At 41.8% G+C, this 20,000-nt stretch overlaps 1 protein-coding gene across 2 annotated transcripts in view; it reads left to right on the forward strand.

Annotated features, from left to right (window-relative positions):
- xpr1a (xenotropic and polytropic retrovirus receptor 1a) overlaps positions 1-19,599 on the forward strand; it is a 93,116-nt gene extending 73,517 nt beyond the window's left edge. For both annotated transcript variants that reach the window (XM_084354774.1, XM_084354773.1), the window contains 12 exons: positions 2,066-2,286; positions 2,389-2,538; positions 2,654-2,737; positions 3,623-3,704; positions 3,896-4,083; positions 4,452-4,631; positions 6,754-6,922; positions 7,797-7,997; positions 13,880-14,046; positions 14,128-14,267; positions 14,429-14,653; positions 15,550-19,599. In XM_084354774.1, the coding sequence (XP_084210900.1) occupies positions 2,066-2,286; positions 2,389-2,538; positions 2,654-2,737; positions 3,623-3,704; positions 3,896-4,083; positions 4,452-4,631; positions 6,754-6,922; positions 7,797-7,997; positions 13,880-14,046; positions 14,128-14,267; positions 14,429-14,653; positions 15,550-15,607 (1,865 nt within the window). In that variant the 3' untranslated portion in view covers positions 15,608-19,599. The remainder of the gene's footprint in view (positions 1-2,065; positions 2,287-2,388; positions 2,539-2,653; positions 2,738-3,622; positions 3,705-3,895; positions 4,084-4,451; positions 4,632-6,753; positions 6,923-7,796; positions 7,998-13,879; positions 14,047-14,127; positions 14,268-14,428; positions 14,654-15,549) is intronic.
- The last annotated feature ends 401 nt before the right edge of the window (positions 19,600-20,000 follow it).

The following is a 20,000-nucleotide window of genomic DNA, read 5'->3' on the forward strand; positions in this document are numbered from 1 at the left end:
TTAGTGTGTGTGTGTATGTATGTGTGTAGTAGTTTGAAAAGGTGGCAAGGTTGCGAGAGAGAGAGAGCGGTGGATAGATGGAGATAAATTGTGCACTGACTTTATATAATACACCTGCCTCCACAGAGCTCTCTCCCTCTGTATCTCCCTCTGAAAGGGGTCCTTGACCTCTCAAAGCCATTCTGCTGCGCTGCGCTGAAACCCAGCCTGTTGGACACACTTTCATCCTGATGGGTTAAAGATTTTTTTGCAGGCTGCCGCTCTAGTTGAAATTTCTTTCACCCTGTTTGTTCCTGAAAGCTGAGGAAGAATAACGGGCGCTTTAAACTTCTCTTTCAAACCCACACAAGTGGAAACCTAAACCTCCAACACCTGTCTGTTTAAGGTTCATTAGCTCCACACAGCTGAACTGTTCAGACATGTCCTCTGTTGTGAAGTGCCACTGCGGTCCCCGACCTCAGATTTAATCTAAACCTACTTGAAGCGGTCGGGGTCTTGACTTTCTCACGTCTCCTGTTGTCATGTGTTCACCCAAGCATTGTTTTGACAGACTGTACGAGTCAAGATGAAGGATTTAGATGTCGAAGAAGAGCTGTGGCATTGTTGTGATTGAGGTAGTGTGATATCTGGAGAATGTGTGTGTGTGTCTTTAGGCAGCAAAGCGTGAAAGTCACCAGTGAGCCCTCCACATCATCACTGCTGCTTTTCTTAGTTTAGGACAGAGGAGCAGCTGCTGGAGCCTCGGTGTGCTTAAACACAAATCAAATGTGTTTAGTTATCAGATGCTGTCCAATACAACACTGTTCTTATTGTGACTCCAGGTCTTTTAATTTAATGGTTTCTGCACCAGCTGGAAGAACTTGAAAGTCACAGCAGGAGTAGAAATGACTTGCAAATTTCTAGGATCATGAATTAAACACACTGGTGTTATGTTAAAGCTTGTTCCAAACACATCCATCAGCACATCATTGTAGAAGGTCCCATATTATGCTAAGTTCTTAGATTCTTACTTTTATTTTGGTGTGTACTAGAAAATGTTTACATGCTTTAATGTTAAAAAAAACACATTATTTTTCTCATACTGTCTATTTTTGCAGCCGCTCTATTCACGCTCTGTCTGAATGCTCAGTTTTAGTGCCTGTCTCTTTGAGAATCCCCTCCTGAAAAGCCCAGTCTGCTCTGATTGGTCAAATCTCACAGGTCTGAGCGGGAGGGCGGGACTTTATAGTTTTGATGTGAAAACCTTACGGATGTCCTTACGGCTCAGTTGAAGACAAGACCGACTGGGTGCATTTCTTCATAGATTGAGCGTTTTGATACTTTCACATCATTTGTATAGCATCTACGCCGGCTATAAGACAATTTATTATGAAAATGAAAATTTTATTTCATTAGAAACTACTACTCGTCTTAGTCTGTGTGACTGTGAGCTTCATTGCTGTCCATAAACTGATGGCCCAATGAAATCAGCAACTCGAACTGCCTCTACTTCTGTCTCCAGACTTTTTAAAAAGAATAGAAGGAAAAGGAGATAAGGGCAAGAAGAGACCTGGGCTTCATTGTTCAGTGGCTGAACCTGGTACGGATTCTGATTGGTTAAATAAAAAAAGCAATAGGTGCTTATCTTTTCCTTTTTTTTTTGAAAAGTAGATAGAAGTACAAAAGGAGTTAATGAAATGCAGGTTACTGCCCTGTGCGATTTCTTCCCCTCCTCTCCCTCTCTGGGTATATTAACCTATCTCTGACCCAGATAATGGTTCCTCCCTCTGCTGCATTTACATGTCAGCTCAGCCTAATAGTCTCCATGCTTCTGCTTTCTGCATCAGACAGGAGGAGAGCAAAAGAGACAGGATGTAAAGAAGGTTTTTCTGTAGTTGTCACCTTCTCCTTGTCCTCTACCATTTCCATGACTAAATAAAATATAACTACAGAGTGACAATAGTCAGTCCAGTGGTTAACAAGCATGGATGCGGTGCAGTACAAGCACCACAATAGTAAGCAATAAAGAGCCATACGAAAACCAAAAACCTCTTTTTAATTATTTTCTTGTCTTTCCCGCCTGTAGAAAAGCTTGCAGAAGCCCAGAGACGTTTTGCCACGCTGCAGAATGAGCTGCAGTCTTCCCTGGATGCTCAGCGCGAGAGTAATGCTCCGCCTGGCCTGCGGAGACGCAAGACCATGTTCCACCTGTCGCAGGAGGAGCGCTGCAAACACCACAACATCAAGGACCTGAAGCTAGCCTTCAGCGAGTTCTACCTCAGCCTCATCCTGCTCCAGAACTACCAGGTATGAGACACACATGCAGTCATGGTTGAAAAGCTGCTTCATGTTTCCAAACTCTGTGTCTGGTTTATGTTATAACAGTTGTTTCCTTGCCATTGTCCACAGAATCTGAACTTCACTGGTTTCCGTAAAATCCTGAAGAAACATGACAAGATCCTGGATACTTCTCGCGGGGCCGACTGGCGTGTGGCTCACGTGGAGGTGGCACCTTTCTACACCTGCAAGAAGATCACACAGCTCATCTCTGAGACAGAGGTGCCCACTCGCATGTACACAAACACACACATACTCACTATGCTACAATGATGAAGGTGGACAACAAGACACACATGCCTATAATCACTTTTGTTATGCGTGTGTGTGCTTATAGACCCTCGTCACCAATGAGCTGGAGGGAGGAGATCGTCAGAGGGCCATGAAGAGGTTGAGAGTTCCTCCACTGGGAGCAGCTCAGGTCAGAAGCTTTGTGACATGAAACTAATTTGTGCCCCTCAAACATTTGGACTTATTTTCTCTGAAGTAAATAAAGCCTTCTTGCAAGCTGCAGAAAAAGATGGTTTTATGATATCAACCAGTTTACTCTTGAGTTTTTGTCATTTCTTTAATATTTTTAAGTAGGCTGGGAGGCTACAAAATAAAATAACTCAAAAATAAAAAATAAAGCAAAAATGATAATGAAATGAATGATAATAAATGTGTATAACTATCGTATTTAATTTTTAATTTTTTTTTTAATCAAACATTATTTGATTACCTGGATACAAATTTGGTGTCCGTTCCTGACAATATCCCAGAAGGCGTTTATCTTACTGTAATGTTGGCCAAATGTTTTGTCGGTGGTGAACAAAGGTTAAAAACAAAAGGTGAGAGGTTTGTTGTGAGAGGAGTAGAGAGAGAGGGAGGAAGATGGGACAAGACAAAGAGAGAGAAACCATGAGAGGCTCCAGTATTGATTTTATAAGTGCCTTTCCACTGTTGAACAGACAGGATATCTTTCAGAAACAGGCTGGGATAGTGGCACTTTACCCCCCCTGCCTTTTTTATATCTACTATTATTAATGCATTAATTACTGTCATGCCTGACTTGAATTGTGCTGCGTGACTATTGATCTCTTTATTTCCCCTGCAGGCATGTGTATAATAAATATATTCAAGCGGATGAAAGGAGTCAGAGAAAATGTTCAGGAAGTTGTAGCTCCATTAAGTTTTGCCTCACTTGAATTAACATTGCATATACAGTATATCTGAACTTGTTTATATACAGTAGTTACAGGTGTCTCAGTGATATATACTATAAAGATGATTAACTTTTTGTTTGTATTCCTCCTCTCTGGTTCAGCCTGCTTTGGCCTGGACTACCTTTCGCGTCGGCCTTTACTGCGGCTTCTTTATCATTCTGGCCATCTCCTTCGTTCTCACCGGTAAGTCACATAAGCATCCAGATTCAAACATTTTTCATATCCTGTTGAGCCCGTTGCACAATTTGTAATGTGTCACTGTAAGATAACCAGCAGTTCTAATAGGGAGCATGATTGCCAGATTTTTATTGTTGTTTTCCCTCAGTCTGATTCCTTATCTTTACAAAGCAGAATATCCACTGTGGTTTTATCAGGTGCTGTGTTCATACGCTTCGAGAACGTGTGGCCCCTGGTGCGGATCTATCGAGGCGGTTTCCTGTTGATCCAGTTCATCTTCCTGTTGGGCATTAACACATATGGATGGAGGCAGGCCGGAGTCAACCACGTCCTCATCTTCGAGATCAATCCCCGAAACAACCTCTCACACCAACACCTGTTTGAGGTCAGAGTGGAAACAATTATTTCTGTTAGTGAATGAGAGACTTGAGTCTTCAGAAAACAAACTTTTCCTCTGCAATTAAGAAACCAACTTTGTTTTCAGATTGATTTGAGTAATCATGCATTTTTAAAATATGCATTAGGGTTGAATGGGGTTGTTTAGTGATCAGGGTAATGCAGATTCAAGAAATACATTACCATGTAAAATAAGGGCATTACATTCAGCAGAACACACACCTAATATCCACAGGGTTTTATTTATACAAAACACAACATAATTTGCACTGAATTATTCATATTTCCTTGTTAATTGTGGTTGTGTGTCAAAAGTGCTCTCTTGTAATGTCAGTCTCTTCTGTTTCTCCTCTGCAGATTGCTGGTTTCCTGGGTGTGTTGTGGTGTCTCAGTATCCTCTCCTGTCTCTACTCAGAGTACACCCACCTCCCCATGCAAATCAACCCGCTCATCCTCTATGGCTTCATGGTGCTCTTCCTCATCAACCCCTTCAAGACCTGCTACTACAAATCACGTTTCTGGCTCCTGAAGCTGCTGGTCAGTGCACTTGATTATTTATCTGAGTGTTTCCCTTACACCTCTTACTTTTGGAAGAATTACAGTGATGCCATTTGAGCTTTGGCGCAACTAATCATACTCACTGAGAGCTGCTGAAAATATGTCCAACAATGGAACTGGATAAATGAGCTCAACAGTCAAGGTTCATTCATACACAAAGACAAATGTGACAGCTGTGAGCCAGCAGTAAGTCATGCTTTAGAGGACTGCCATAATGAAATGAATCCAATGCAAACAAAGTGAGATGATGTGAGATACCTGCTCTGTAAGGGTGGGCGATCTAAAGATTCATGATTGATCTCAAAGGCATCCACAATTTATTTTTCAGGAAAATTTTAGTGATTGCAGTATTGAATGTCGTCTTACTGTACCTCTGTTTCCAAACTTGACACATTCTTATTGGCGAGATCCAGCTGTGTGTTTTTTTTTACCATATTGTGCTGCTGACACAATTTAAATATGACCCAGATGCATTTGTGTGTGTGTGTGTCTGTGTGTGTCTGTGTGTCTGTGTGTGTGTGTGTGTGTGTGTGTGTGTGTGCTCATGCACCCCTATCTCGCATCATGAATGCATGTACAATTCAGATATCTATCTCAAGTCTCATGTTTACAAAACCCTCCGATGTTACTCTGTTCTTTGTCTAAGCTGAGCTACAGGCCTGCAGGAGAGAGGGTGGGGTGTGTGTGTGTGTGTGTGTGTGTGTGTGTGTAGAGGGGGGTGTAGCGAGACCGAGGGCAGAGGGTTGAGGGATAATAGAATGCAGCCTCTTCCCAGGGGAGGTGGAGGTTGTGACTGCGCAATCATTACAGGCGTAGATCTATCAGTATGCTGATCCCCGAGCTCCTCTGTCCCTCCTCCTCTTCCTCGTCTTCCTCCTCCTTCCTTGCCTGCCTCTCTCCCAGCAGCAGCAGCAGAAGACCCCCTCCTCATATCCTTGTCCTTTCCTTCACAGCTCCCCACAGTCCTCAGCAACACTCCCTCAGCCCTCCTCCGCTGCCTCAGTCTTTGATTGGTCCTGAGCGCCCATAAACTACACAGAATTAGAGCTGAAATGAGCTGTTTTACATGATTGTCATACATGTATCCTGAAGGAATAAGCAATAAGTGATTATGGATGTATGAAGAGAAATTGTAATTTACAAACAATCTCTTGTGCTATAAAATGTACCCAAACCTGTTGTGTTGATTTCTTCTGACAGTTAACACAAGATAGAGGACAAATATTTCATTATAGGACAAACTACAGAGGTGGCACACCTGGATTACCAGTGTTTGTTCAAGAAATGAAAAACTCACCTCATCCCTGCAACAGGCTTAGCCTTGAGACATCCACACAGCGGATATGAATGAGATGGCCACTAGATCAATACAAAGTTTGATTGGCAGGTTAAGAGAAATATATAATGAGCTGATACGTGTAAAAAAGAAAAGATCAATATTGTTTGACATTTGCAGAAGAGGGGAGAGTGTATGTGGCGTTTGCGTCTGATGGCGTTCATAGAGGGAGGCATGCAGTCACTCCTGAATGTCACATGTGGCCTGAGGGGGGTAAATGGAAAGAGTCGAGTGAGAGAGTCGGTTGTGTCATTTTACAAAGCGTGGTCAATAATCGAGCTCCTGCCAAAAGTCATACCCCAAATAACATGCCCAAAGAAGCCAAAGCACACCACAAAACACTGGCAGGTTGTTTCATGCGTTTGTGCTGTGCACCAGTAGCACACATCAACAAATACATGCCTACAGACACAAAGCGTGACTCATTAGGATTTCCTGTGGCGTGCTGATAAGGTAGTCTGGAGCCTCGATCCCCTTTGTGTGTTACAGATCATTAATAGAGGTTGTTCCCTGCTTTGTACGTCTCTACTGAAGTGCTGCAACAATTGCACGCTAATTAATTGACGACTAATTCACTCGCGGTGTTGAAAGCACATACACACAATCAGAATTCACTGTAACATCCGAGGTCAACTTTGTAGCAGTGAGGTCAATCAAGGTGTTTTCAGAAAAGCAAAACATTTTTATATAAATGGGGAATGTGTGTGTTTTCTTCAGTTCTTTTATACTCTATTTGACCTTGTTTCCACTCTTGTCTGTTTCTAGTTTCGCGTATTCACTGCACCATTTCACCGGGTGGAGTTTGCAGATTTCTGGCTCGCTGATCAGCTCAACTCTCTGGTGGTTGTTCTGATGGACCTGGAGTATCTCATCTGCTTCTACATCTTTGAGCTGCAGTGGAACAACAGCAAGGGTCTGCTGCCCAAGTTTAAAGGTGATAGTTAAGTCATGTTGACAGTGGCTTAATCTTAAGCTTTATGTCCTCTGCACCTCTGTCTGTGTGCAGATGAAATACGACACTTTGAACCCAGGGAGGGCAAGATTAATGCTCTTTTGCAGAAGAGAGTTACCTGAAAATACCTAAACATTGTTGTAAAAGAGCTCAAAGCAACTTAATGTAATGTGTGTTTGTTTTTTGGCTGGGAATTTCTCATTTCTATACGTCTATCCATTTCTATTTCATCAACTGTTCGCAGAGTTTCATATCTTAAGGGGCAGTTATTGAAAAGAAATGTAGGACATCTCAAGCAAAAGTATACTAACTGGAATAGATCTACATAGATGAGGCATATTGAAAGTCTGTCCACCTAAAACATACAGCAACGCTTAAACACAACAAGTCTTTTTGAATATATACACTACTTTATTAATATATTTAATATAAAAAATAAAAAATTTATTTTTAATTATTTAAAATAATATATATTAATATTTGTTGGTAATCAAAATGTTTATTCTTCCCTTGCTGCCTCGCATCATATTATGAGGATAAAGACCAAAATCTTTTGGTTGTAAGTGTGAAGGACTAAGTTGACTGTGTGCCAGACAGTTGAGCTGCTCTTTCAGGACACGTGATGTGAATGAGCTTTTAATTGCTGTCCGTCCACTCCACCAACAGTGACACTTCGGCCTCCACGCAGCCAATTAACACGGAGCTAATGGAATGGAAATGTTTGGCCACACAGAGGTCGCCGTGTGACTCTCATGATGATGAGCTTCTCTGTGCGAAGGGGATGAGGAGTAGAAAAAGAGGACAAGAGATTTCAACCTAATCATGACTTTTTTTTAATTTATATTTTTTATTTTAGATCCTGACGACTTCGTGTGCCACAGCTACTCGTACGGTCTGCGCGCCATCATCCAGTGTCTGCCCGCCTGGTTCCGCTTCATCCAGTGCCTGAGGCGTTACCGTGACACCAAGAGGGCCTTCCCTCACCTGGTGAATGCTGGGAAATATTCCACCACCTTCTTTGTCGTCACCTTTGCTGCGCTCTATGCCACACACAGAGGTAAGACAAATATACGTACACTCAAATATCTGTTTAATTTGTCATCTACTTCATGTTTTAGGTTTGAACTGAGCTGGGGAAACGTGTGAAAGTGCACCTGTCAATTGCGATGCTGTAAAATCCAGCTCAGAGGAGACAGGAGTCAGTCTGTGTAAAGGTAGCTTTGGTCTACAAACCAAAGCCACCATGTTTGTGAGTTGCTGTTACAGGAGCATGACAACAACACACATGCTTTTGAGCCTTTGTGTTGAGTTGTGTTTGCTCAGAAAGCAGAGGTGACCTTGAGTGCAAACGGTACACGTTGGCCTTGGTTTTCTTGTTGGTGCCTAGAGCTTTATAATGGAAATGGGAAAGGGTTGTCAAACACAGACATGGATAAACAAGGTTCTGCTCTCACAATATGGCCTTCAGTCTGAGAGAAGAGACGGAGCAGAGAAAACAGAAAAATACAGAGAAAGAAAGAAAATTGAGATCTGCCAGATTTGAGGGAGAAAAACTGAGAAAAAGAGAGAGCGCTTTACATCAAAAGTAAAGTCAGTCTCACTCCGACAGCTTACAATTAGCCTGCAATTATTCTGATTCAAAAGCCCTATCACAAAGGAGTTCATGTTCAAAGACACAGCACCCAGGCTATAAAGCATGCCTCCTTTGTGTTTCAGTTGTCCGTCACACATATTTCTGTCCACGGGGCTCGTTTTAAAGCAGCTCACATATTTAAACTCTTCTCTGATGCCAGTTTATTTATTTATTTTAGCAAAATGCCAGCTGTGAAACCTCATCTTCAACCTTTTAAAGCGCTAAATGTTATTTCCCAGCTTGACTTTATTCTTTTCCGATATGAATTTTAATCAATATGCTTGCTTCCTAAGCTGACCGCCACTGATCTGATATTGAATGAGGAAAAGACAGACAGACCGACCGACAGACAGACAGACAGACGGATGGACCTTTTTTCTTCCACAGCTCGAGGAAAGGCGTCCATTAAACCATATCCTCCTTCCTCCTCTGGTCTGAAGCCTGTAGACTAATGGCCTCTCTTCATGTGTTATTCTGTATGAAGCTGTCTTTCATCCAGCATGATAATGGAGGCTGAGACCAGTTGCTGGTTAAGGGAAGGAGCAGGCTGGGAGGACCGACAATTGCACACATACACACATGGATAGTGAATGGATGGTTGAGGAAATTGGCTGTTTTAGAGATATTTGATGTATCCTCTGCAGAAATGGTGGTTCTGGTAAATTTTAAAGCCTTTACTGAACAAATAGGGACTCCAATGTCAGAACATCCTGCATCCAAATATAGAAATGATCGTGAAACAGCCTCTGAAGCAATCAAAGTAGAAAGTCCAGGTGTGAAAAAAGCTGTCTTAGTGTTGGCAGGACAGATTACCCAGCAGCCGCCTGAAAAGACAGCAGGTCGGTGGCGTGTTCACACCGCTGGGTCCAGCTGTAAAAGGTGGCTGGAGTGTCAGTCACATTCTGGCAGAGCTCCCAGCGTCTGTGTGTGGATGTGTCACCTTCATTGCTAACCTGCTCACAGCCATGATGATTTCTGGGTGACCTCACTCATTCCTGGAACTGCACCCATTTAGCTCCGGGAAAGAGAAATACTTAAACCATAAATGCGCCAAATAAATCACAGCCTTCTCTGCAGAAGACTGAGTGGTATTCAGTGTCCATTTCCTCCATTTGTACAAAACAATGACAGTCTATTATCTCATATATGTAAATACTATGTTTTCACCCATATCCGTTCGTTTGTTTCTTTGTCGGTTGGTTTGTCAGCAGGATTACTCAAATACTACTGAACAGATTTTCCATGAAACTTGGATGGAGGATGAGTCTCGGCCCAGATAGATCCCATTAACTTTTGGTGCAGGTACAGATAAAGGGACGGACCCCAGATTTTTTTTTCTCACTTTCTTAACATTGCGAGGCATTTTTCGCCATTTTCGTTTAATTTCTTAGGAAATAACGCATGGATCTTGATGAAAAAAAGCAGGCTTATTAAGGTGGCAAATATTGTACTTTTGCTCCACAACAATCTGCAGTCAGACGACAAACATAGATGTTTGGAAAAATGCTAAATATGGGATCTGATAATCATAAGTAATATGTTGACATGACATCTTTACTTTAACTCAACCTCCATAACCGCCTTGGCGGAGGTAAAAAAGCTTTCAGTTGCAAATCTACATACATTGGTATTATTATTATTATTATATGTACACACTCGTCTCTGGTGTACATGTTGCAGACAAAGTCGAAAACTTTTTTAAGAGGGCAGTGTTGTGGGAGTTCAGGGTTGAATCCTGTTTGATGTGGTGCAGCAAATGGAGCAGCCTTCTACCCTGAGAGAATCGTTCAGCTCAGCAGTGTGAAGAACTGATTCGACACTGTCATGAAACTGTAATCTCAGCAGATGCTCACAGGCTGTAACCAGAGAGGTGATGGAGGATTTCCTGGTTTAGGGCAGAATTCCCAAAAACCCTGTAAGATACAGCGTGATGCCCGACAATCAAGCAGATTACTTTACTCAGGATCAATACAGGCTCAGCTTTATGAGACTTATTGCTGTTTTAGATGCAGGCCTAATGCTAATTTAAACCCGGGGGATTTATCAGAGGCAGGAGAACAGGATGCTGCATGGTGGACAGAAATAGTGCAAGCCTCCAATAGACAGAGAAAGTTGCTTGGAGGGGGAATAAACCAAAATGCACCGAGTAATATACAAAGTGAGAGATCATAAATGAGAAAAAATGTGGTGTTTTTCTAGTCAATGCACACCTCCCCCGCCTGTGACTTCAACATCAAAAACTCCTAAAACCAGCTAAAATAACCATGACCAAAGAGGAACTTTAGGCCTGCTGCTCTCTGTGAGAGGTGGAAATATATCAAGCGGCAGCAAAGGATCAGAAAATTTAGAGCTGATAGAGGACAGAGGGGAGGCAAAAATGAAAGCTGAGATGGAGAGAGGAAAGAAGAAAGCAAGAGAGCACCAGAGGGTGAGAAAGATGATGACTCACAGATTTAATAGATATCAAATACAATGGTAGGAAATGGTCGAGGAGAGGAGAGGAGAGGAGAGGAGAGGTAATCACCAACCCGCGACTGAACACATGTCTGCTGAACTCTGCTAGAATAGAGATGAGCCCAGTCAGAGCTGACAGCTTTTATGACTTCATTTCATGTACTGACCTCTCCTTCATTATAAAGAGAGGAATTGCTGCACACACAGACACACCCTCAATCAAACACACGTTAACCAATAAAGATAAAAAACAAATCTCTCTCTCTCTGCTTGCTTGACCTCTAATTCACCCCTGCTCCTCCTCCTGCTACAGCTCATATATTAACATCTAGAGTTAACCATCCTTTGATGGTGCATCATCTGTGTGTGTGAACAATGATCCTGATGCGAGAAAATCGAGAAAAGTCGTAAATCACCTGTTTCAGTGTTGGAGTTAAAGTATGTAGCTGCATGAGGTCTGTTGATGGGTGATCTCCAAGTGCAGGATTCTTAATTACCTTGTTGAGGGATTGGGGTTGCCATGGCAACAGATGAGAAATCACTGTTAATAGTAGGGACTGATTGTTCTTGATGTGAACTTGTTTCCATCAGTGGGACGTGAGCCTGTTGCACAAACTGAGCCTACTGAAGTGCTGTTAAACCTCGTGGCTGCCTGTGGACAACAATAGCAACCGTTTGTGTGTGTGTGTGTGTGTGTGTGTGTGTGTGTGTGTGTGTGTGTGTGTGTGTGTGTGTGTGTGTGTGTGTGTGTGTGTGTGTGCGTGTGTGTGTGTGTGTCAGACTACGAGCAATTGAGCATGTGTGACAGCAGCCAGTGACCACTGTTAGTCCCAACTGAGTCTCCGATCAATGTCCATCTCGCCGTGCTTTAACCTTTTAATGCTCAGGTGGCTAACCAGCCTGGTGTAAGAAAAAGACTCTGCCCTAACAGAAACTGAAGGGTTAAATACTTCCACACTTTACAAGCTGAGGAAATCACATCAGTGGATATTCTCTGGTGAAAAGAGTCTATTGTCCAGGACTACGTTTAATCTACGGCTGGGAAATCTCAGTGTGGCCGTAGGGACTACTTCCATCCCATCGCTCAGCCGGAGAAGCAAACAGCACAATGGACGCAGCCGTTAACAGAGCAGCACAGCAGTAATTCTCTGGTAGAAATGTCCCCGGCTCTGCTCCCCGGCGTCTTGTTGGCTGGTAGCAGGGAGGAGGAGTGACTATGACAAATGGGAGCGGGGCCGGTCCCTGTCTGGTGGCTGCTGTCTGTGTCTGTGTGAGTCACTGTGTTAGGCCACAGGGTGCTGGTTTATATATCGACGCCCATTGAGGAACACATCACATCCAGAGTGATCCTGCGGAGACACACAGACGCTGCTGAGCACAGCGAGGACGTTATTCAAGACATCAAACTAATGTAAACAAATGTACAGCTGATTAATGCTCATCAGCTGTGGGCAGTTCGACTAATTATGATTATTATCATCATTAGAGCCAATGGCCCTAATCATCGTGTGCTGATGCTGACTCATTGGTACACAGGGTTTCCTCTGTAATTGTTTTGCATCAGTGGTGGCAGGAGGTAATTTTTCGTATTTATTCAATGTCCATCCCTGTTGGTCTTTTGTGTTTTAGTGCCATAAGTGGTTGCAGCACTAACATTGTTCATATTTATGATACTTCTACGCAGTAGGCCTCGTGTTTGTTTGTGTGGGTGTTTTTTGTTTTGTTTTGTCATCGAATTACAATGTTCAGTCTCCCATTTCATCTAGCTGTGGTGTTGTTCTTACTGTGGTGGTCCACCACTCCTGATGAATGTAGAGGAAACACTGGGCACATATACTGTACGTACTTGCCCTTTTGAGAAGCATTAACATTTACTCAGCCAGTAAAGTCTTTGGATAGTAGAAGGAAGGACACAGTGTTTGTAACAGAAGAATTTAACTGACATTTCTTCTTCTCCACAACACCGATTCAGAAAAATTTGGACACTTTGTAAATTGTAACAAAAATGGGATGAAATCAAGGGGCGCCCATTAGCTCAGTTGGTAGAGCGGGTCCCATGTACAGAGGCGTTGTCCTCACTGCAGCGGCACTGGGTTCGAGTCTGACCTGGGGCCCCTTGCTGCGTGTCCCAGTGGTTTGGATGCACACACACAATATTAAGGTTAAGGACACACATATGTGCACATACGGTACAATAGATGGACATTTTAATGCAAAATGGCCCATTGATGTTAGCATTACCACAGAAGAACACACATGTACTGTAAATGTGTTTTTATTGAACCCTGAGGATTTAAGAGGTCAACATGAAAGAAAGTCCGTTACACTGAACACAGTATTTCAGTTTCTGTATGCAGCTGTAGTAATCACCTGTCCTCCATAAAGACGTATTAATTGTAATATTCTTACAGTACCTGCTCATAAAGCCCAAACAGACACCCAGTACAGGTGTTATTTTCAGGTAGTTACTTTGAACAGGCTGCAACACGGTGTATAATTTGGTAATTATACAAACTAAATTTTTATACAAATTCATTTTGGTAATTTGTATTATTTGGTTTGGTCATCTGTCGTTTAAGTGTAAAATACTATGATGTAGGTTTAAATTCTACTCTTGACTCTGATAGTTGTCCACAGGACAGCAGTTTATCATTTGTGACAGGAGGGCTCCCTCTAGTGGTCACAGTGTTGTTGCAAAAGTTGCACTGACTCCCTTCAGTAACATGGTAAAGCTTCATTTAAAAGGCAGGGATCCACTCCCTTTCATTCCAGATCTTTAAACAGATTGTAAAAAGATCTTTTTAATTGTATTATGTTGTCTGTAATCAGTTGTGTTTGTGTGTTTACTCCAGAGCAAGGACATACGGACGCCGACATGTTCTTCTACCTGCTGATCGTGTTCTCCACCATCAGCTCCCTCTACACACTGATCTGGGATCTGCGCATGGACTGGGGCCTGTTTGACCGTGGAGCCGGAGAAAACACCTTCCTCAGAGAAGAAATTGTTTATCCACACAAGGTAGAGTCTGACAGGCCTACCATGCACAAGCACACACACATGCACACACTGTGACCCTAACCCTGCCTCCTTTCTGTCCAGGCCTACTACTACTGTGCCATATTAGAAGATGTGATCCTGCGTTTTGCCTGGACGATCCAGATCTGTCTGACCACAATGACCAAGATCCACTCTGTGGGCGACATCCTAGCCACAGTGCTGGCTCCTCTTGAGGTCTTCAGGTAGGTCTTTATTACATGATAACGTCTACACTTTTACAACATAGTTGTACAACTATCTGGAAAAAGCTGCATCAGAATGATTTAAGATGAGGAGAAGACAGTACACCTCTTTAGACGATGCTGTCTGGTCAGGTTCACCCCTCTCACCTTTTTCCCTGCAGGCGTTTTGTGTGGAACTTCTTCCGTCTGGAGAACGAGCACCTGAATAACTGTGGTGAGTTTCGTGCTGTGAGGGATATCTCAGTGGCGCCACTCAATGCCGACGACCAGACGCTGCTGGAGCAGATGATGGACCAGGACGACGGCGTCCGGAACCGCTCAGGCAAGAAGATTTGGAAGAGGTCCTACAGCCTGTCGCTCCGACGCCCCCTACTGTCCTCCTCACAGTAAGACATAACATGGACACTGACACCCAGGCCAACACACCTGTAGTTTGTTTTATAACACGAAGGGGGAAAAAAACAACATATTATTGTAGACTGTCTCAAAATGTTCTGATTCTGATTTCCAGAGGCCTTGAAGAGATTTCACTTTTCTCATCTTTGTCATTATCGTCTCATTGAGAAAAACAACACGACAGTAACAGACTTTCTTTTGGAACGCTGGATACAAAGTGCTAAAAAAATTAAATTATATCATACAATTATAATTGATTTATTAAATTTGTTGCAATATACCGATATTGATATTGATATTGTAAATAATCCAGCACCTCTTAAATCATTTCAGTTTCTTTCCACTCTTGCTACGCGTATTAGGTGGTGGTTATGCACCTTAACGCTGGTTGACACCCACCATAAAATGGAAAAAATCATAAACTGTAATCGTTTCAGGGTTTTTATGTACACTTCTGTACAATAATGGACAAAACATAACTCTCTCTCCACACTTGTATTTTGAGTGTAATTCGCCAAAAAAGAGACAGAATGATAAACTCTTGGACTTATGTCTGTTGTTATCTCAGATTTTATTGGCAGTCCACTTCCAATCCATTTATCAAGATCAAGACACAACGTCTGAGGAACTAAAAAACTAGAGAACTTAATCATATAAATAAACAACAAACAATTTATGCACATTAATTTATGTACACGTGGCTCCAGGGATCAGGTAAAAGTTATAGACACCAATATAAAAAAACAAAAAAGACAATGGTTGGTTCAAAGTGCCACCATCAATAAATTAAATTAATTAAAATGTAAACTAATATTAACACATCTGTTGAAATGATCGTATGAAATGAAATGTCCGATAATTTGTTTAATTGTTTCCTCTTTTCTAGATCGAAAAAGGACACAAAGGTGCTAATTGAAGACACGGATGATGAGGCTTTCAGCTGAGTCCACAACGTCAGCACGTACACACACGCAAACACACACTCAGACATACTATACTTACAAGGACCTCATTCGCTAACACACAACCTCAACCCTTCTCCTTTATAGTAACACGCGTAGTGACCTTTACCCTCAGTCGATACCTTTAAAGCAATGAGGACCTCAGGCTGCCCTCACTTTGGACAATTTACCTCATGTTTGCATCCATGTGAGTATATCTGGTCTTTATAAGTATAGAAAACACACACAATAGTATACACACTGTAATGAAGAAACACAAACCTGCTGAAGCACAAGCATAGTGTAATATTATAACAGTAGAGGAGAGAGCTGATGCCACACAGACACACAGACAGATGGACAGACGCCAAGGGAAATCTTCTGCACATCACTGGAAACACCGACCACACTGCCCGGGAGTATCCTCTTCTTTTTTTAAAAGGACTTTGTCAGTATGTGTTGTTTACTTTGGGATGTTTGTGTTTATTTAGGTTTATTTTCTGGATTTGTTTTGGAGAAGCTGCATAGATCGAGGCTACAGACGACTGTTTACACTCTTTTTAAACTACACTAGGATCAGCAGGGAGAAGACAAGCCAATCAAAAAAGACTAAATATGAATCCATAGTAACCTGAGGAAGGACTCAACCCACAGCACAGCATATCAAAACAAATCAACTGGTTTCAACTTGTTGATTCTTTTTATACGCCATCTTTTTTTCTTCTTTTTCTTGGTTGAGTTGTAATAACGTCACAGCCCTGGAGGCACTTGCAGGAAAAGTGCATTTAATACACAAAACATGGAGAAAAAAAAACCTACTTGTACACAAAAAGGGATGTTTTGATTCAAACATTTCTAGTCTGTGAAGTTGCTTTGTAATATATTTCATACATATTTTGATGTGCATTATTACTGGATTGTAGTTGTTAAGTACTTCTACATGTGTTGTTTATATACTAGTGAGACTAGTTTTTGCATCCACACAATGATTGTTAATGTATTTTATAATGTTTGGAATGTTTTTCTCCGTTGTGCCACGTTTTTAATAAGCTCATAGTTAGACCTCGATTTACCCCCTAGTTCAAAAGTAACTTGTGAATCCTCGTGTCATGTAATCTGAAAGTGCCCGATTAGCTGCAGTATATGTGTGTGCATTGCTATTCTTTGCATTAACTACCAAAGCTTTATTTATATGAATGTGTCTGTGGCTACAGCGGCTCCAACCTGCACAAAGCTCAGCTATAAACTATGTCATTGGGCTGTTTTAGCTGGTAGGTTCTGTGTTGTTGGAAATCCCAGAAATATGAGTAGATTATGTCACGAACAGAGAAATGTGATGCACCACGTCGGATGTTCAGTTGAATTGTTAGTGAGTTAAAAGAGAGTAAATGCCGGTGGTTCTCAAACTGTGAGTGGGACCAGAGGAGAAAAATGTGGAGCTTTTAAACTCGCATGAATCTGATTTATGAAGGTTGCAACAAAACACGAGTACACTGATACTCACAAGACTCCTAGAAACTCCATGCCGCCTGACAAAAGCTCAGTGTTGCCAGATTGTGCAGTTTTGTACTTCCAACAAAAAGTGAAGCTAAAACCAAATGAATCAACCTCATTTGATTTGGTTTCATCCAGTTAAGGCTACTACAAGGAACCTTCATTTGTTTTGTTGCTTCTAGTGACACCTGTGGACTAAAGATGATGACAGGGAAACAAAATAAAAACAAAATCTTTCTTCAGGCCGTGAGACTCAATTAATTTAATTCTCAGCACTCTGCCATAAAAACTATCTATAGTTTTATGACTTATCCGACCTGGATGAGTTGGAATCCGCCCCATGACATGCATTAAGAGTAACTAAAATAACTATATAGAAGTAGGCAATCTTCTTGCTGATGGTCTTGTTTGATAATGTAGGTCACATAATAGAGGCATCAGTATTAAATTAAGACTGTTTCATAACCAGTTGAAAGTTCCTTGTAGTTTAAATTAAATGAATTAAACCAAAATAAAAAACTGGGCTACTTTAATGATAATTGAGGAGGGTTGAGACTCTAACTGAGCTACTTGGTGGCAGTTAAATATGTGGCAACGCTGTAAAAGCTCATTCAGGCTCTCTAACAGTAAATATCTTTAACCTGTGACGTGTTTCACAGCTTCAACCTACCTGCGATCAGATACGTTGTCCGTCTGATGTTTAATGTTGCCTCAATCATTTTAGCACTTTTTGAAAAAACAGTTTCAAGTGTTGTGATTTGTTAGATGAAACGTAATCCACTAATCTTAGATAAGGAAAGTCGATAATGAATTCGTGTCCTTGGCTTATTTTCAGACCAACGGCTCACACATCAAACAGCTGTGAGAGTGCGTAGCTGCTGCTGTTAAAGGGCCTCTGGCTTTCAGAGACAGGATGCTAACTTTAATGCTGGTGTGTGTGTTTCACTTTCTCTTCCTGTTTGACCCCCCCTCCCTCCCCTGCCCTCCCTCATGTTGCTCTCTGCTCTGCTGTTCCTCCCTGTGGCTACACCGCCTCACCACCAGCCAGTCATGAGATGAAGCCCAGAGAGCTACAAGACAAACATGTTACACAAAGTCCTGTTTCTTCTTCTGCTTCTGTTTTTTTCCCGTAGCGGCTAAAAGACTGAAACGCTTCTGTGTGCAAATGAGGTTAACGTGAACTGGAAGGCAAGAAAGTAGAAAAAGTAGAAGATGGGTAGCTTCCTGATCCATTTAAATACACTGGACACACACACAGACACACACATAAACACTCATACACACAGCCTACATTGCCTCTCTCTCTCTCTCGTGTCAGAAAGCGCAACTCTACAGCAGATAGTTTTGTAAAAAGGCTCCGTTGTCTTGCCTGCATGCTGCTTTTGTTCTACATTGTACATAGATCTTAATTTATTTGACATGATGTGTATATTAGCGATCATTGTAGCCACTGTGACAATGATTGATTTCATATTTTTGCCATTTCTGCTCCAAGACAGGCAGTATTTTTTAGGTGATGAGCTCTTTTTTTTTTGATCGGTCACAATCCTGCACTCGTTTCATGTGTAAATCTGTTGACAATGTGTTTGTATAAAAACAGAAAAAAAAATCCATAGAACTGGAGAATGTGATTGGTCGTATCTTGTCGGTGATTCCTTCATGTTTCGAGGCTCCGTCATCTCCGGGGGGGAGGGGGTTTGCGTCCAAGGCTCATCGCGAAGGAGATTTCTGTGTCCTGAAGCTGTAAAACTGTTTGTACATTTGTGAACGTGCATGAAAATATTGTGGACGTTAACAGCTGTTGTTGCTGACCGAAGCACTTTGACATACAGAGAGGACACGCTCCATAACAAGATACCGTTAAAACTGATCCCAGATCTGCGTCACAAACAGATCTAGGATATTTTTATTTGCTCGCTGGAGGCATTTTTAAGATGCTTCTCTGTGAGAAAATCATGTTTTAGTGACCAGCGTCTGTTCAGTATGTGTGACCCACTGACAAAAACAAAAACAGGGTTCTTTTGTACAGTTCGTGTTTGATGAGAAGACGGTGAGAAGCCCTGACATCCCATTTTTTCTCATGGGTGAAAATTTTGTTTCCACTGCTTGCTGAAACCCCCATGATGTTAAAGTGCTTGATACGTGTGCATCCCTTCCTCCCCTCCCTCCCTCGATGTTGTTCGTGCCCTCTCTGATCTAGCTGAACGTGATAGTACCTGTAGTTTGGTAGATGGATGTTCTACTTTGATAAGATACAAAAAAATAATAATAATAGAATAAATTCATTGTGGCTAAATGTGATTTTAAGAGACATAAAGAAAGGAAAATGTCTTACAGTCTGAACCATCCTCCCCTCGAGTCCCTTTTACAGAGTAGTTTGTACATGTCGAGTGTATAACACTGTTCTATGATGCTTTTCCTGATGGTATTTGTATTTCTGTATACACTTTGGTGATCCTGTCATATCTGGGTTTTATAAACCACGATTATTTTTAAAACTCGCTCTGACTCTCGACTCATTTTTTCCTCTTAAACTATTAAAGTTTTAGCTGCTCCGAATTATTCTAATCTGTTTGCCACTAAGCGCTACAAATAATTGTTTTGACGATTAATCTGATTATTTTCACAATTTATGAGTCTTTAAAACGTCACAATCACAATTTCCCAGAGCCCAGAATGACATCCTCAGATTGTTTATCCCGACCAACAGTCCAAAACCCAAACCCTTTTCATTATCATGAATGAATAAAAGCAGCAAATCCTCACAGTTAAAGAGTTACTCCAGGTGTTGGAGAAAACTAGTACATATGTGGAAAAAAGTAGAATGAAGCCTTTCGTGGCTGAAGCTGCATGCAATCTGATAAATTGCCACCAGTGATGTCACTCAGTGGCTGAGTTGCAT

Source organism: Pagrus pagrus (assembly GCF_965226575.1).
Source record: "Pagrus pagrus genome assembly, chromosome: 6".
Lineage (NCBI taxonomy): Eukaryota > Metazoa > Chordata > Actinopteri > Spariformes > Sparidae > Pagrus > Pagrus pagrus.